This window comes from Harpegnathos saltator, unplaced genomic scaffold (assembly GCF_003227715.2).
Source record: "Harpegnathos saltator strain DR-91 unplaced genomic scaffold, Hsal_v8.6 scaffold7, whole genome shotgun sequence".
NCBI lineage: Eukaryota > Metazoa > Arthropoda > Insecta > Hymenoptera > Formicidae > Harpegnathos > Harpegnathos saltator.
In genome coordinates this window covers 349,408-368,277 of record NW_020230537.1, presented here as the reverse complement: position 1 = coordinate 368,277, position 18,870 = coordinate 349,408, and the positions used below count along the sequence as shown (strand labels likewise).

Sequence of the window (18,870 nt, the reverse complement as noted above, 5' to 3'; positions counted from 1 at the left end):
ACTCGTCGCTACGTCACGTGGCAGCTTTCATCGGCGATCCCGGAACACCAAGCTCGTAACTTCAAGCCGCAGCTGTCGCTTCCTCATGAGCAAAGCGCGCCCTTGGATCTCTCTGAGAGTCCTTTTATTTGTTGTGTCGCAGCGACGGCACGGCGCGGGGCGAGTCGAGCGAGTTGGGTCCGAGGACCGAGATTACGTCGGAGAGCATCTATGAATTTTACCGGCGTTTCCGAGCGTGTGATAAAATAGCTGCCGCATCCGTCCGCGAAATTACTTCACTCCGGGAAGGTAAAAATTACGGCTGGCTGGCTGACTACTTGGGAGTCGGGACTTGGGGAGAGTCGTGCGGAAAATGAGACGTTTCCGCGCGTGATTAGTGGAAAGTCGCGCGTGTGATATGATTGATGTTATCGCTGGGCGATTGAGCGCGTTTTACGTAACGTTTGTTTATACCGCGGCGACGCGGCGGATCGCCGGCCGCGGCCGGCGGGGAAAAACGCGCCCGCCTCGCGCGCGCGCGCGCTCGATGCAGCTTTCTACGATGACCTAAGATTTTTACATAACTCCGCGAAATGAAGCGGATAAATATTCGTCCGCCCTTCTTGCTTGCCGTCGACGTTGTTTCTTGCGAGCGATGTAGCACTTGGCACGAACGCAGGCCTCGTCGTCGCGACGTCGTCTTCGTCCGCGTCGTCGCGATTCGTCGCGAATCTGCGGTCGCGCGGCGGCCGCGATACGCGCTCGAAAGTGAAACTTGCCGCGGTGGATGCAGTCTCGTTTGCTGCCGGGTATCGGCCTCCCCTCGTCCTCCGCGTAATGACAGGCCGAGCGTCGAAATATCACAATATTGTGACACAATCGTCTCTCTCTCGCGCGCGCGCGCGCGCGCAAGCGTCGCGAAGATCGGACGGCCAGAGCGCCGCGTTCTTCCTCAGACAATGCGCCGCGCCGTGATCTCTCATTCGCGCGCTCGCTCGAAAGGCATCCACCCAGTCTGCAGATTTGTTTTTTCAAATGTCACAGCGCAGACTCGCTGTGAAATGACTCGGAAAGAAATCGAGAGGCAAGAGGGTAAGGGCCGGCTTGGCATTTTGGATGGACCCCGCGCGCGAGCTCGTTGCACCATCGCGGCCGCGCCGACTCGCTCCCTTACGAGGTTCCTCGCAAATGCCAAGCTGCCGGCGAATATCTCGCCGCTTTTCGTCGCAGTCGTCGATGACTCGGCGAGAAATCGTTGCTGATCCGCGCGTTGCCAGGAATGTGCCCTTTGCCGCTGGTAAATTCTCCACGTGGCGGCGCGCACCCGTGCACGCGCGAGTCGCGCGAGAGCTGCGCGAACGCCGCGCATTATTGCGCCGCACGGCGGATGGATCCTCGATTGCTTTCAATCTCGCGGCGAGACGATCGTGATTCGGAATCGCGAAAAGCGAATATCTCCGGATGAGCTTTCGAATGAGAAGATTTTCACTCTTTACGCGTTCATGTTCATGAGCGCGCGCGCGCGAGACGGTCTCGGGTGTAAAATTCTCCAAGACACGGAGAGACACGGATCGATCGATGTCAGCTCTCGGCTGATGAACGCGCGTCGAATGAAGAGAGCAAATCGGCCGCTCGGCGGGCTCGTCGCAAAGGCGAATCCAAGTATTTTCGCGATTCGCGGATTTCGTGTTTCGCGCGCGCGCGCGCGCGCGCGCGCAGTCCTGACGGGACTGCAAATGACGGGATGCCGCGGCTCTCTATATGGTGCAATCGTGGACACAATGTTCACTGGACAGTGAACTCGAAATTGTTAGAAAGTATGTCTCGACCTGTAACGCGCGGCCTGTAACGGCACGCACCCGTCCGTCCGATAATCCCGTTTACCGTTCTTCTTCGTTCTCCGCTCTTCTCGAGCCGCTCGCTCTCGCTGCGTTCCACGTTCCATCGTCGCGGCCGCGCACAATGGCGTGCTTCTTCTTCTTCTTCTTCTTCTTCTTTCTCGAACGTGCGTCGAGCCTCGCTAGAAGGAATCCATCGCGGATTCGCGCCGCAGGAATTTGCCCTTTGCCGGTTATAAAACCGGCGACCGGCACAAAATGCCACTTTGCTCGACACCCAAGTGCCGACGAAGAGCGCGAGCAAATCGAAATGCGCTATCATTACCGTCCAATTACGCGACTTTACGGCGTCCTGATGGGGTCGATTCCCTCCTATTCATTACTCGCAGCGATCGATCGCGCGGCGCGGGCGGCCACCTGAAGCGCCTCCAGCGCTGATCGCTCCGTAATGGCACATAATTGTCTCGCCGGATCACCGTCGTCGACGAGCGACGACAAGAAGCGACGCCGCCGCCGCCGATCGACTTGCTCGCGCTTGCGTCGCGCGAGAGCAGAAAAGTGCCGCGTTCAGCCATCGTCGAGCGAGCGGCAGGTTTCGTTTCCTCGCGGCCGACTCGCCGCGCCGCGCCGGGCGGCATCTCTCTAAGCTGCAGCGATGATTCACGTAATTGCAATCGCCGAACGGAGCGCGCGATTGCGACGCACTCGGCGCACTCGTCCCAGGAGCCGCATCGCGCGCTTAGAAAGCGGCTCGCGTGGCCGCGAGATCTATCTATGTTCACCGAGACTTTGTAGATCTCTTGTTATCGATAGCACACTGTTAAGGCCGCGCTGTAGAGATCGAATCGCCGCGCAGGCCGCGGCGTCTGCAGAAGCGCGAGAACGACATCCGCGCGACGCGACGCGATCAATCAAACGCGGGCAATCAAACAGCAGTCGGCGCGGCGTGATCGATCGCGAAAATTGATTTGCCGCGTGACGAAACGCCGACGCGATCGCGCGATCCGATCGAGCCATCCGATCACGGCTCGGCGCCGTGATCGTGACGAAGGAGGGTGCTTCGAAATGTCAATGGTGCGACGAGCTGAAGATGAGAGACTGAAGGCGAGCTGACTAAAGTACGCACCAACGCGCCGGCGAGTGGGTAATACGGCAGCGAGCGAGCATTTATCGAATCAAATTCCACGGCAGAACGGAAGGGAAAGAGAGAAAGGAAAAGAGACACAATTCGCAAAAGTAAATCTTTTGAGGAATATATCAGCGGGCAAGGGACATATTCCAGGGAATAATCCAGACATTTTTAATATCGGCTGAACAACTGGACAAAAATTTGAACAAAAGTCAGGATCTTCTCGTTCTCGTCGCGATTCGCAGAGCGGAGCGGAGCGCGACTCTCGATCGACTGATGAGACCTCGAGAGATTTCGGTATGTGTCGCGCGAATTTTCGATCCGGAGAATTATATAAGTTTTCCGAGCGCTGATTGCAAAAGCGCCCGCGCGCCGCCTAGACTTTTACTCTTCGGGGAAACTTTCCAAACGTTGCGTTTCGTTTCGTTTCGCGCGCACGCGCGCGCGCGCGCGCGCGCGCAGCGATTCGACGGAGAAGCGGCGAGCTTCTCCGTTGGCCAACTCGCTCGATCTCCCTTATCAGCCGGCTGTTGCGAAAACGCGCGCGAGTCTTTCGGAGCAGATCGCTGCGGCCCTGACGTGACATATGCCACGCCGGTGAAAGGAAAGAAGACGAAGCAACGATACGCGCCGGCAAAAGCAACGTCGGCCAGGCGTCGGCGAAGCCTTCAAGGCGGAGAGCTTTCTCTGCCCGCGGCCAAGGCACCGCGCGCCTCGCCGCGATCGTCTGCGCCTGCGCACACAACAGCCGTTGAAAAAGCCATTCGCTCGAGCCATACCGCGAGCTCCATCTCTCGTTGATCCAGCATATCGTCCGTCGACGATTCTCAATCTCGTTGATCGTCGATCGCTGGACGAAGATCGCGCGCGCATCGACGGTCGATCTGCTAGCTCTGCTGCGCTGTGCTTTTGCGTTGCTTTCTTCCTCCATCTTTTTATCGTAAACGGACGAGTTCAGGAGAGATCAGCAACTTGTTCTGATCCGACGTAGCGATGTGCGATCGCCAATGTCAGGTGCAGGTGACTGGCGAAGAGATAAATGGGGAAGGAGAGGGCGACTGTGTAATCGTACGTTGATACAGGCATTTCGCGAAAGACCCACAGACCCGCGGGTGATCACGAATCGATCATCGAGGTCTCTCTGTTTTCAGCGCGAGAACTTGTTTCGCCGATTCAAATTCAATTAATAATTAATCGCGATCTGACGATTATAACCCGCTGAGTCTCCACGATCCGAGGTGGCGAAACTCGATCACCTCGCCCGCTTGACTTTTCGCTCGATTACTTTTATCACGCTCGATCCTTGAATGTTGACCCGCCACCGTTCCGTTGTCACATACACGTGAGTCACGGCACACGGACACGCGACGTTTGTCAAAGCCGGTTCTGAATTAATCAACCGGCTGGCACGAAAGTGCCAGTAGACGACGTTGTGTGCGTGACGTGTCGGCGATGCGGAACAACAGAACTTCATGAAATTTCCAATTCCTCGGGGGGGGGGGAGAGAGAGAGAGAGAGAGAGAGAGAGAGAGCACGGCGGCCGCGCAATTTTCATAAACCCGCACGAATAAATATGCGCTCCGATAATGTTGTCTCGCGGCCGAATTCGATTCGCGGCCGCGAGCAATGTTTAATTATAGCTGACGAAACCCGCGACGGAATTCCGCAGCTGCGGAAATTCGATTAACGCCGGCGTGCAAACGCTACGCAGACGGAAGGGTGAGTGAAAAAGAGGAAAACAGCAACGGCAACAACAACAACAACAACAACAACAACAGCAACAACAACAACGATAGCGATAAAGTTTGCGCGAGGAACGCACGGCACGGAGAAAATCACGTTCCCGTTATATCCCGCGTTTCTTGTCTCCCGTTTGAGAATTTATGCGCGCTGCTTTAAGCACAGATATTTCAGAAGTACCTTGAAACTGCGTCTTCAAGATGGAATTATTTATGTGCTTCCCGCAATTGAAGCGGCTGAAAATAGAAGTCCTTTGGCGGTATTATTCGCTGCTGAATATTCACAAGTCCGCCTCTCGCGAGGAAATTTCATGCGCATACTTATTTCGCTGAACGTGGACGGTTTATTCGTGCAGTAGTTGACCGAGCGGCCTCGCTAAATCTTCCGCAGTTAAGCGCACCGTTTCGCCTTGATTTCGTCACCCGGCACTACCGCGCAGAGCGCGTAATGCCACGAGAATCACCCCCTTTTGTATTCCCCTTTCGCGCTGGTTTCATTGATCGTCGCAATTAGCAATGTGTCTGCAAGGTAACGAGTCGCTCACCGATTTCGACGGAGCGGCTGAAAACACTAGAGAGACGTGTTGCTTTCGCTTCACAGAAACTATGTGTTATTTCTGTATCTGCTTTCTCGCATGTTTGGACTCGTCGCAGTCCTCTTCCCGTCGCAGATAATTCGAGAAAATCGATCGTGAACGAAGCGGCGAGGTGTTCTCCCCCCTCTCTCTCTCTCTCTCTCTCTCTCTCTTCTTGCTCTCTCAGGATAAATCGATCTCCTGTGGCAATCAACTCGAAGCCACCGTCCGTTTTTATCCGATGACGACGATCGATCGAGTGCAGTCGCGGTGAGGGATGCACAATTCCGCGAGTGTCACCCCGGAGGTGTATGTCTGTCCTTGCGATCGTGCGACCTTGACTGGCGATTTTTAGATCGTCTTGAGACCGAACGGCCGGCTCTATACGCGCGTCCTCGCGTCCGATATTCAATTTACCGGATATGAATCGGTCTCGAAGGATTCGCGACATATCGATCACGTAATGCGACGCGCGCGCGTTACTCCACCGCCGATCGCTCACCGGCACTTTCTATATTGAGCTTGACTCGTCAATTTATGTGACACACGACTCAAAGAGAAGTCGATCGACTTTTTCGACAGCCCCTAAAAATATCACGTCACATCGCGCGATGGCATGGCGGTTGTCTTCTTTTATCGCGACTATTTGTATGTTCACCGCCATGGTGAGCAACGTTTTATTATCACCGTATTTCACTAATTTACATGTAAAACGTAACCGCGCATAACGAACTAGATATGTAACTAATAAAGAACTAATAAAAAACGAAGCAGGATACGTACACACGCACCGAGAGAGAGAGAGAGAGAGAGAGAGAGAGAGAGAGAGAGAGAGAGGGGGGGAGAGAGAGAGGGAGCAAAAATCATTTTCAGCCCAGCAGCCCACATCTTCTCGCGGTTCTAACCAAGAAATAGGAGTGGCGAGTAAGATTATTATTATTGATCTTAGCGCGCGACGCTCGCTAAGAAAATATTCCCTCTGACTATGATTTTCTCGCTAGATGCGATTATAGTTTCAAACAGCAAACACTTTTCGCTCAGTGAGCCTCGCATCGCGCGATTATTTATCGCATCTCAGGCTATCGGGGTTTGAGTCGAGCACTGAAATAATCAGTGGGGATTTGCATATATTAATGACGCCGAATAACACACAGTTTGTCCACGTCCGCTTCCGCCGGCGTCGACGCTCCGCGTCCATCTCGCGGCCGCTCGATGTCCGGCGGGGCGCAAGCGGCGAAATTGTGTTGCAGCCGCCGCATTGCGTGATGCATCAGGATGGTGCGCGCGCGAAACCCCTGTTTCGCTGTTTCGCCTGTGTACGGGAGGAGACCGGTCGAGAGCTGTCGGAGCTGGGTATATCGATTTCGGCGGGGCGAAGGGGTGTCGGAAGATCGTCCCGCACGGCTCGCTGGCCGACGGCGTTAGAAGTGGGCTTTCAGGGCGGTTACGTACGGCCGCTGCCACCCTTGCGTGGCGGCGACCTTGACCTACGGGGTTCCTGCCGCGCCGGCGTCGCGTCCTCGTCCTCCCGTCACGTGGCGTTCCGTCCTCGTCTCACCCACTTCCGTCGCGCGCGCGGCTCATCTCGCTCCGTTTACCTGAGACCGACAGCGAGCAGACGGCGCATCCGGTCCGGTCCGGTATATCTGCATTACGGGGTGGCCTGCCGGCCTCGAGGCTGCTGTCGCTGGTCATCGGGACCGACGGCTCGAGAAATCGAGCACCGGGCTTGCTGGCTCGCTCGTGCGTGCGCAACGATCGCGTCGCGAGACGCTTTGGATTCTGTCCGCGTTCACACCGTGACGATACCCGTGTTTCCTCATTCTTTCCTTCGTTCATTCGGTGTGTATCTCTGTCACTGTTATTTATCGAGTATTGTTTATATTATTTATATTATTATTATTATAGTATCATTTATTTAGTATAGCATCACTTATATTACGTTGCTGTTATTTATCGCGAATTTAATTAGTGGCCATTGTTTAGTAGCAAGATATTCCGCTGATAATTGCGTGATATACGGGGCTCCCCCTCGTCTTCATCTCCGTGCTAACTCGTCGTCGTCACCCCGTTCATCTCTCTTCGCCCTCCCTTGCCGCTTTTCCTCTCTCCGTCCCGCCGCATTTCCCAAATAGCTTCGCTCTACGGCCATTTGTTGCCGAGCGTTTTCGGCACGTCGCGTGACGAATCTTCTTCTTTGTTCATAAATTTCACGTCGCTATCCCGCCGCGATCCTCCCGAGCTGTACTCTCGATGTCTCGCTGAGGTCTCGCTTCGCCCTCGCGACTCGCGTTCATCTGTTTTCTCCCTCTGCGCTCCTCGCGTAATACGCAAACCACCAGCTTCTCTTCATCCGCACACTCGCACCTTCAACGATACTAATGACGCCACTCTACCATTCCAGATATATCCTGGCTGGTGCATTATTCCATATATTTGCCCGACGCGTCTCGGCTTTCCTCGTGACATAATAAATTACATCTGTCTGCCTGTCGACTCTGCGCTCATCACGCGCGTATTCTTCACTTTTTTTTTTCCCCCTCGGAGGCTGCAGCGTATTCTACTACTATCTCCTCCGTATTTCCTCTTGCACGTTTCGTTTCGCTTCGCTTCGCCGCTTTTTTTGCGGTATCGTAAACCGCAGCTGGGATGATGTGGAAGAGTGACGTCTAAAACGAACGAAATTACATTTGCCTTTTGCGCGGTAACCCTTCAGTTTCATATCGTCCGGGTACAAAGCTCGAGAAGCTCACACCAGAGGGAACCGAAAATCCTGTCGAATGACAGTGCTCCGAAACAAGAGCTTCTCCATGTTTACCAGCCCTGACGGTCTTTCTTCGAAAACTTTTGCTAGTTCGTTCGCCGATTACGTATCGTATCGACAGAACCCCCCTCGCTGTTTTTTCTCCCGGTCCATTTTTATCCCATTTCACTGACACTTTTATACCACATTCCGTTTTTTATCTGTACATTACGGCTCGGCAGGTCCATATTTTCGTCTGCGGTCTAAATTCACCGGCCAAAGGTTGACAGTCTGTCGTTTCTCTTTCTCTTATCCTCGAAATTTTCCATTAAATTCAGCTCAACATATCTCTCTTTATTTTCCCGACATGCGTCCGAGTAGTCTCTTTCGCTACGAATCGATGTACTTGATATATAACCGGCTTGTGGCGACGCGAAACCAATAAATTGTCGGCAAGATTTGACTCTGTGCGATTGTGCGCGGAGAGTGCATTTATATTACAGATTATACAAATTAAATACAGATTGTACAAAATCTACACAAATATGTTCCTCCTTGTCTCACACACACGCCAGAGCACGCCAGAGTCGACACATCACTGTATCTGTTTCGATAAGATAAAATAAATACAATTGAGTTGAATTGGCAAAATTTAATTGGGAAGGATAGAGAGATACAGAGCGACAGTTACTGTAGTTCAGCAATCAATCAAATTGGCGAAACCACACACCGGTTGCTCGGAAAGGACAACGGATCAGACCAGTATATCGACACATGAAAAAGAACCAACCTAATTGTAACTCTGTTCAGTTTGAACTCTCTCTCTCTCTCTCTCTCTCTCTCTCTCTTCGACGCCGCTTCAAACAATAGAAACGAACGTCGATTACAGTGATCATTTCAGCGTAATTACTTTTACCCGTCGATTCTTTCTCCAATTTCAACGGAATAAAGTAGCCTGTGGCTCAATCATGGCAGAAAATTGGGATCACTGGCGAAAAGTCCGTCTGGAAATATCGAGAGGGACGCGAATCCACACGCGCGCGCGCACACACACACACACACCTGCCGACGCGCTCATCGTCCCGCGCCGATAACAGACCCACCACTCTCACCCTCGGCCGGCACAGCGAAAACAACCCCCGCCGCGCCTTTCCACCTGGCTCTCCACCCCTTCCTATGAGGCTGCTGAGCAACCCCCGCGATGCGAAGCACACGGTCCTGCCGCGCGCGCGGCCGGATCCAGTCGCAGTTCGAAGCTCGAGGAGACCGATAGCGAGTCCGAAATCGTAATCCTGGACCGAGTAAACGGACGCCTCGGAGGATCGTGCCAGGATCTTCTGCCATGCGAGCAGGAGCATGCAGGTAGGATCCTCGCCGATCCGCATCTTTCCGAACGTGACGTGAACTTTCGTCCGCGATTCGTGACCCGAGAGAATTCACGTTCGCTCGTCAGCGTTCCTCGACCGCGATCTCTCCTCGAGTGATGATCACCACGACGTCATCGTGGTTCATCCAAGAGTACGCAGAGGCAGACTCAAACCTCGCCGACTCTTTGAACAATCGATCGTTAGACACGATCGGGAGCGGCCAGTGAGTCACACTCCTCTGCGTGACCGTTATTTGGTGGAATCGTTCAGTGAAAATTTTGTGCTACAAGATTCTGTGGCTTTCTCTCAGGATGCGAATGATCGTCGTTCTCTCGTTGATCGTCTTTGTCAGACTCACGGTCAGAATTTACAAACAGCGTCGTACGTATCCGCACGTTCCTTGTCGAAAGTCCCCCCCGTACGAGAAGCATACAGGTGGCTCGGCGGATCATCCCGGGCAGTCGGTAGTCGCTTGTCGCTTGTCGTCGAGTCCTAGACAGTCGACTTTATCGGAGATGTATCGATTATTGACGGTGGTAAAGTCGACGAGTATTTTAAACACTCACTTAATGCGTAATGCGCTACATGTGTCTCTCTCAAGTCGATCGTTTAACCGTATTTTGTCTTCTGAGATGTGCGTCGTTGTTCCGCGACATTCGCGACGACGCGACGTGCCTCTACGAAATGTTCCTTTCTCAAGATTGCTTTACCACGTACACGGTTCATCTTCTCACGCTTGTCTTCTCGGCAATGCACTTTACGACGACGTGATTCTTGTCGTGAAATTTCAAGGTCCGACGTGCTACGGCGAGTAGTTTGTTTTTTATCACGGCAAACCGGCGCAACGTTATTTAAACTTATCCCCCCAGACTTTTCTCCGCTTGCTAGTTCTTTTATCAACTTCCTCTCGCGCCGCTCCCTCTTCTGCGGTGGAGATCGTAATTGCGAAAAGAAGAAACAGCCACGTGTAAAGTGACGGAGCTGTTACAAGTCCGCTAAATCGATTTACGCGTTTTCTCTCCTTTCTCTTTTCATACTTTGTAATATCCGCGTTGAGGTCGGACATTGTTTCGACTGGAGATTAATCTCGGAGAAATTGGCGTAAAGGTCGCGCGCGTCCGTGTCACTCGGGAGCATTTCCGTGCGCGTTAAGATCGCGCGTGGAGATTGTTGGGAAGCATAAAACGTATCCGAGGATTGAGGTCTTTTCATTCACTCGGGACTGGCATCGTGCCAGGGAAACGATCTACATGCCTTTTTCCTCCCCTTCATCGACCGTCATCGTTTTGGCCATGGCCAAACAAGAAGAAGAAGAAGAAGACGCGATCATGCAGTCACGGTCACGAACGAACGTGTCTCTTTGTGCGAATCAATTATACGAATTGTTGCGCGAGCAGATTTACGCCGACTGCACTACGCATTTCCGCTCCAACGACCGCAGCACGAGCAGCACATATCCCGGAAAAATAAGAGTCGGAAAATCTCGCCGACTCTCCCTTTTTCCCGCGAAACAATCTCCTGGAGCGCGCCAACGGCCGCTCTCTTGAGAATTGACACGCGTGCGGATATCTCTTTCAGCCCGCCCAACCGACGTTGGGAGTTGGCGAACGTATTAATTCTGCAAGGCGGTCACGAATTATTGGAGGTCGGACGGGCGGAATGAGACTCCTAATCACGCGCTGGGAATCGCGCGCGTGCTTCACGGTATTTTATTGCTGAATACGTAACGGGCAACACGTTTCGCCGGTTATTGGATTAAATTAGATAGAAAGTGCACTCGCACTTTCGTGAAAAATTCGTGAGAGAGCCGGGCAGAGCGATTCCGCGAACGGACGTTCGCGATATATGATTTAGCCCGACTTTTCTCGCGGAGATTGCTTGTTCCGGGGGAGCGCGCGAGGAGGCTCTTAAAGTTTCAAAAAGTTCGCGGAACCGATTGTGAAAATGATTTAAACGTCAGAGTTCGCAAATTCCGGGGGGGGGGGGCGCGCGGCGGAGTCTGGAGCCATCTTCCCAATTCTTACTCCTCTCTCTCCTCCCGGCTCCCGGAATCAATTTGATTTTAATTAAAGCATTCCCAGGGACAACGAGATCCCGAGATACTCCGTGTCTCGGCGTTATCCTCTTCGCACGGTCATCCTCTTCGTTGAGGGCGTTTCTTCCATCGGGCGATTTGGAGTCCCGCCAGAATACGATTGCGCTTAATGCGCGCAACGTCAATGCATCTCGCGTCTCTAGCAGACGCTGCGACGTTCCGCGCGAAAAGGAAGTAAGAAGCTGGGAACGTATGCACATTCAAGTACACATCGATTACTCCCGTTGGCTCTCTCGTGGAAAATCGGCTCGCACGAGCGACGCGACGCGCGAGTCGCGTAAGGATTCGCCCCCAATAAAGGCGCTCTTCGAAGTAATGATTTACCGTATGAATCTCGCGTAGTTTCACGGTCGACGGGGAAGGAAGCCAGGAAGCTCGCTCTTTTCGCGACGAGCAAACTTTTTATTACGGCGGAAACGAGTCCGCATTTTAAAGAGCCTTTGCATTATCGATCTGATTTCATATCGCGCAGCACCGTGCATTCCCCTCCGCCGTGACCTTTCTAGCAGCGTGACTCGAAATCGTTCGCGCGAAACTATAAAAAAAAAAAAAAAAAAGGAAAAAGGGGCCGGAAAGGAGGAAGAAAAATGCTTGACGGGCTTTTATGCGAGCGTCGTAAAAGGGTGGCGTGGAATAACAATCGAGGGGTGAAAAACGCAAAGACACACACTGTCAGTGCAGGCATGCGACCGTGTCTTGAACGGACTTGGTTCAATTTGCGGCCATTGTTTGTCTCCTTATTTAATGCTGCCAATTGCGCTCGGCTTCCGCGTCTCGTCACGGCTCAATCCGATATTTCAGACGGAACGGTATACGCTTCCTGCTCGCCCTTTATCAATCTCTCTTACACCCCTCTTGACTGTCCCTTCGTGCTACTTTCACACACACACACACACACATGCCTTGTCGGGTCAACGTTTCTTTAGTAGGCTGAAGAGAGAGCTCTCTCGACAGATGCTGGCGGTCGTAGTCGTTCCTCGCAGAGACACACGGACGTTTCGAGAAAGACCCTCGCGAACTCGAAGCATTTTACATCGCCTGTCCGCGGTGCGAAAGTATCCTGCGACATCTACCCTGCGCGTTGATTGATGTCGGATTCTATCGACTGCTATCGACGATAAAGCAGTTTCGCGAAGCGCGATATACGCACGTGTTGAACGTGTTCAAATCGAAGACGGCTCTCTTTACGTAGACGGGACGGTCTACGTTTGACGCTTCGCTTCCAATTACGAACCGCTCACTGTGTGCTGAGGGAAGCAGAAAGGAGGCATTGGGTGCGTTCACGAAGCTCAGCAGTTGCTGAGCAACCGATTGAGCATCCCGATTGAGCAGTAGAAATGTACACTGGACGCAACTGAATTCTGCTCAATTTTGTTGCGCGGAAAAAAATGTCAGATAAACGTACTAAATATTACGGCCCGTCTACACGTTTTCACGGTGTCTTGTAATTATTAAGTATTTTTATCAATATAATTCATACGTGTCTGTTGCAATGTACAATGTCTATACGTCATCCTTGATGTATTCCCCGCTATATATATCTGGATTTATATGGCTATTTTCTTTGTTAGTTTCTTTATTCATGGGTTGTACGCCATGTTGGATCGGAGACTGATCAGTAAAGGTGGCGATGAATATTTATGATGAGAAAAATGGCGGCCGCTCAGTCAACATGTTGAGCGAGTGAGTGCATCGCTCAGTAGCGTTCAGGCGCGAAATCACTCAACAGTTGCACAACCGTTGAACGCACCCATTGCGCTACGCACAATTTGTCGATATTTGGTCGCGTGTTGCGCGAACAAATGCCGGAAATGCGCGCTCGGCACGATTGGCGAATTGGAGGACGAGGAGGAATTCCAGGCCTCGCCTCGGCGAGAAGGCTGTGTTTCCTTCTTCCTTTTTTTTTCCTCCCAGCGACGTGCTTTCCTTTCGCTCGCGCTTTATCGATCGGTTTCGCATCGCTTTTGCGGCCGTCCCTTTTCCTCGACGCTTTTTTGTACAGCCGGGCGACCTTTGCAGGCTCGTCGCACCGGAAACCAGCGAACCGTTTATCCTCGAGTCTGCGGAGCGTCATCGGACGCGTGCGCGCTCGAGGCGCGATTCCTGCGTGCCGCCGTGCGACATTTTGAACTTTAAACCGTGTATTATTATCCACTCTGTCCAGCGTGGCACACTTAATGAAATCAGATCGCTCGATCGACATCGACAGCAGCGGACAGGGCGGTCCTCGTGACGAATAGGACGGAGCGAAAAGGGCGAAGGTGAGGCACGAGCGCGCGAGCGACGGCGAGCGACGGCGAGCGACGGCGAGCGATGAATGATAATCCATCGAGAAGCTAGAGGAGCAGGAATGAAGAGTCGTGGTTCGCGAATTCTCACTTCTGATCATATCGGGGCAGGGCTTTAACGACGACGGCACAAACGCGAGCTTATATTTAACGTTATCCGCAGTTAATCGGTAATCGATCGGATCATCGTAAGCGATGTCATCGTGCTGACAATCGCAATATCGGGATGCGTGACATTTCCTCTCTCGTCTGCACTCGAGTCCCGCAATTGCACTGATCTCGCCACGGCTGCAAAATCCATCGGTGCTGCTGCGTGAAACCTCGGTGAAACAGAAAAGATTCCATTAACGACGCAGTAAGCACGAATGAAGGTATTGGATTTTGCGCCGCGGGGAAGTGGAGGATTAAGAATCGCGTGTTGCCGCGACTCAGCGCGACTTCACGGTCGCGCCGTATTATGGTACTTTCAGTTACCGGCTAATCCGCTAATTACGATCTCGAACTGCCGGGGAATTACGGGAATTTTTTCAAATTTATCGAGATTTCGCGCGGTTCGCTCTATAAATAGTCGCGTAGTTTCTACCGAGAAAATCGGTATAATCGTCATTGACGTCAAAGATACCGCGTGGAACCGCGCGAATGATCGATAAGCAGCCACAGGCACGGTATTTCGTGACGAACTCCGCCGATAACGTGATAACGTATCGTATTCGCGATTGCGACTTATCGATGCGATTTGCCGGAGCAGTTCGATCGCGCCGGATTCTCGCACGCGGCAGCGTGCGTCTCTCCCGTTGATCTCAATGAGATCTCCCTGTTCTCTTCTCACACAGCGGCTTCTCTCCCCTCAAACGTCGTCTAGACTGTATGTAATCAAGGCTCGACGGAGCTCAAGTCGCATCGATCGCTCTCGCGAATCTCACGAGAGTAACTAAAAATATTCCTCTTCGATATTTCACACCAATATGATATATCCTCAGAAATCGTGAAGGACCTCGGTGGCTTTCTATGCGACGCGAATACGATGAAAATCGTATTTCGGCCTCGTACCGGGACGTAGCGTTATAAAGTTTCCAGCGTCGCTTATTTCTTGAGAAAGTCCGACGGAAAGCGTCACAGCGAACACTCTCTCTCTCTCTCTCTCTCTCTCTCTCTCTCTCGTCGCTCCCCGAGTTTGAAATTTGAATTGGCTATCTTTGGCAAGAATTTAATTTAATTGTAAGGATCGTGGCGGTGCTTCGAAGTTATTCAGAACCGAACGTCGTTCAACAGAAGCCACTGAGAGAGCTGGGCCGATTGTGCCTGAATGCTGGCGGACAGAGCAACGTCGTCGTCGCCGAGGTCTGCAACGAGACGCGCGGAGGGCTTCCGCTTCTTCAGGTATGGCCCAGCGATTCGCCCAGGGGCGAAGCCGACGGACAGGCCCAGGCCTTCGTGTTTCCGGACGCGCAGGAGAGCGTCAACGACAGCGGCATCGAGTCCATTCAGGTGAGACTATTATCAATTGTTAATCGCTCGCTCGCTCGCTCGCTCGCTCGCTCGCTGTCGCGCGCACGTCGCAAGTCGACACGCACACGCGAGTAAACGTTCGAGATCGGTCGGGCAGCGCGAGAGCCGCTAGAGAAACTAGAGGGTGTGTCGTAAGCTAGGCAAAGAGAAAAAAAAATATATATCGTGATATATATCGTGAACTTTTGTGCGAAACTTTCATGCGAAGGCGTCGCCGTCGCCATGCGGTGCGGTCTGCAACAGTCCGGCGACGACGCCGCAGCAGTCGCGTCGCGCCAGTCTGCTGCATCCGGATCACGCGCGGTTGCACCTGCATCATCTGCACCACAACCATCATAACGCGGCCTCCAAGAGCCCGCCGTCGCCGGACAGGACGTCCGTGGACGAGGATCAGCCACCTGCGCCGCCGAGTCCTTCCAGCTCGACCACCAGCAGCCTGCGATCGATGCCGAGCTCGGCGATCGCCTCGATGCACTCCCAGGACAGAAGACGCAGCAGCAGGTAATCGCGATCGAAGGCCTCCTACGCCTGAAACGACATTTTTGCAAACGCTACCCTTTTGCCGACCGCGGACCACCGGGACCCCGTGAAAACGGGGAGAAAGATGAGATCGTGAAGTCACGCGCGTATTACATCATCGTTACATCGTATCGCAATTACATTCCTGGCGCGGCAGCGAAAGTCGCCAACGGCTGTTCTGAGCGTTCTTCCGAGCGTGGAGCCCCCCCCCTGGGGCTTTGTTCGATAACAGTAGGCTGTTAGAGAGTACGCTAGAGTTTTGCTTCTCTCCTTGCTTCTCCGTCGCGAGATATTACCAGCGCGAGTGTTCGTTAATCACTTAAACTCGACCTTATCCTTGGCCGCACGTGGTGCGCGAGCAGCGCTTTCAGAGAGATCAGGAACAATCCATCGTCGGCTATGTTCGACGTCGGGCTCGATCTTGACTCGTGTCAAGGAACGGCCTTGACACGATGCAAATACACGAGGGCTCGACGACGACGTATCGGCGTCGACGTCGAGTAATGCGCGCGCGTGCACACATATACATACGTATCGACGATATATCGCTCGCGCGCACACACACACTCACTGTGTTCTCGTCGTTACCGAGAGTGACTCTCCTTCTACTGACCTCGAGGGCCTCGAGGAAATCGCTTTCCTTCCCTCGCGAGGTCGACCGCGCCCCAATTTCTCGCTCTTTTTTTGCCGCGGTCGCGGTCTCGCAATCTCACGGTCGAGCACGCAGGACCTCGCGCGAGGTCGAGACATTGGATCGTCTCGATAGAGACCCGCTCTTACACGCCTTTCTCTCTCTCTCTCTCTCTCTCTCTCTCTCTCTCTCTCTCTCACCCTCTCTCCCTCTACCACAGCTTGCCACCCATTTGCTCTCGCGAGGCTTCTCGAGGCGAAAGCTCACGTCACAGTCGTCGCGCTCATTTTTCCATCTGTGTGGCAAAGGTTGCTTTATACGTAATAGGCAGCGACATTTTCAACCGCTAGAGAGTTCTCGAAAATGACGAACACGCGTAGCCTGTGAGTAAGACCCTGTGTAGTTGCGTTATTTCTTTCGATGGAAGAAAGAGCAAAAGGCAAAGAGAGGAAGAGGGAAAGTGCGAGAAGGGTGATCTTGAAGAGAAGTTATTGAGAGCGTAGCACAGGTCGTTCAGTAATATCAAACAAGAGAATCGAATAATTTGTCTCATCGACCGAAATCATAAATTTTTGGAACTGGGAGGTGGAACGGAGAAGTGGCACGGAGGAAGGGGCCATCCTTTGTATGTAATCTACTCTACCCTTTGACGATGCGTGCAGAAAAGAAAGATTCCAACTCGAACGCTACAAAAGTCGCTGACAAATCCCCCCCCCCCCCCCAGACTGCGTGAAGATTAATAATAACAATAATAACAGTCGAATCGACAACGATATTAACGTTCCACGTTCCACCAGCAGATACAGCATGTTCGACGCCTTGGACCTGGAGTACGCTCTTCTGAGGGCCGCGGCCCGCGGCTCCGTCGGCCCATACTCCTTGTCGGAGTCCCTCCACAAGCTGACCTTCACACAGAGTCTGGCTTTTCCCGCACTTGCGCGCGGCCTCGCTTCCAAGCAAAGCGTGCCGGCCAGAAGACCCCAGCAGCACGCCGAGAGCGGGCTGAACGCCTTCGCCAAGGTGGTGACCGCGCTGGTGCTGATGCTGGTGAGCGTGCTGGTGTTTGGTGTGGTCTACAAGTTCGCTCGAACGTGAGGCTGGCTGCTGGTGCCCAGTCGGCATCCTGGGCCGACGCAGGATAACGGTCGTCTGGGTGCCAATGGCGCGTTCAGCGCCAACACTTGACCGGATCCGGAGATAGCCCTGCGAGGGAAAGGAAAACGGGACGACAACGAGCGCATATTAGCCCATCTTCGGGATGACGAGGCTCAGGCTGAGTTTAGGCTGAGCGTGAATTTTTCAACGGCGAGATCGATGCGATGAATCGAGGATGAACGGCCGGATGACGGATGTGCGACAGTCGATACGCGACTCGCTCCACACGCGGCTAGGTAGAAACAATTTTATATACAATATAAGGACACGTTGTTTCGTTGGAGCGCGACGAGTTTTGCGCGCGTGTCCGGCTGAATTTCGTACAAAGTTTCGGCGACGAAAGAGACGAAGGTAGCACGGGGAGGATAAACGATAAACGACGAGAGCGATAACGAAGCAGCGACAACGACAACGACTTGTGTGTTGGGTCGCAGAGGAGCGTATGTGTGTGCGTATATGCGTGCGTGTTTGTGTGCATCCAAAAACAGCAATTTGCGTTTCGCTAGCGCGATGATGATAGCGGGATGATACCAGGTCTGGCGCGACCAAAAATTCCCGCCGACGCAGAGTGGGGAAGTTGTAATTTACGACAGGTTGTCAAGTCTACGTCTAGTCTATTTGCTACGAGTCTAGCCTCCAGTCTCCATTTCTCAAGACATAACATATATATATATATATATACCATATATATATATATGTATATATAAAGATGTACCCTACACACACACACACACACATATATATATATATAGGGTATGTATTTATAGGGAGAGAATGCGACTAAGAGATATGCATTGACGCCGGATTGGAGGTCCCGATGAGTGCAATCGCGAGTCCAAACACCTCGTTAAAGAATACAAATTTATGCTCCAGTCTCGCGAAATAGGCGAGGTGAGACAGAGTTTCCGGCATATTGCTTTCGCCGATGTACTTCGAGTTGTGAGAACTCGTTAAAGGACTCTTCATAGTAACAAGTTGTATTTCGCCGCGTGTGTCGTCGAGAGACGGTAAATAGGGCGGCCGGCCGGCCGGTCAATAGAGGCTGGGTCCGAAGACAAATGATACGCAGCTTCGAGTCGACTTAGCGTTGCGACAATCGCGGGGAAGGACTCTTGAGGTTTCGACAGCTGGTCGAATCGCGGATTTGTAATCGCGGCGCGAATACACTGCAACACTCGAGTGTGTTATTTTGACACGTATAAGCTGAAGCTTTCTTCACGCGTTTCTTGTCGTCTGAAATCACGTCATTTGATGCATTTCGATATCACTCGACGCGTTTAAACGCGTTAAACGATTTAAGACG

At 52.7% G+C, this 18,870-nt stretch overlaps 1 protein-coding gene across 2 annotated transcripts; it reads left to right on the top strand.

Moving 5' to 3' along the window:
- The first annotated feature begins 9,244 nt into the window (after nt 1–9,244).
- Nucleotides 9,245–18,250, top strand: LOC105189766 (uncharacterized). Of its 2 annotated transcripts, none has more exons than XM_025305558.1 (4): nt 9,245–9,365; nt 15,026–15,241; nt 15,471–15,763; nt 17,213–18,250. In XM_025305558.1, the coding sequence occupies exons 1-4, from the start codon at nt 9,360–9,362 to the stop codon at nt 17,505–17,507; spliced, it is 810 nt and encodes a 269-aa protein (XP_025161343.1). In that variant the 5' UTR covers nt 9,245–9,359; the 3' UTR covers nt 17,508–18,250. The 2 variants fall into 2 exon arrangements, with proteins under 2 accessions (XP_025161343.1, XP_025161342.1); XM_025305557.1 differs by having other exon boundaries at nt 17,210–18,249.
- The last annotated feature ends 620 nt before the right edge of the window (nt 18,251–18,870 follow it).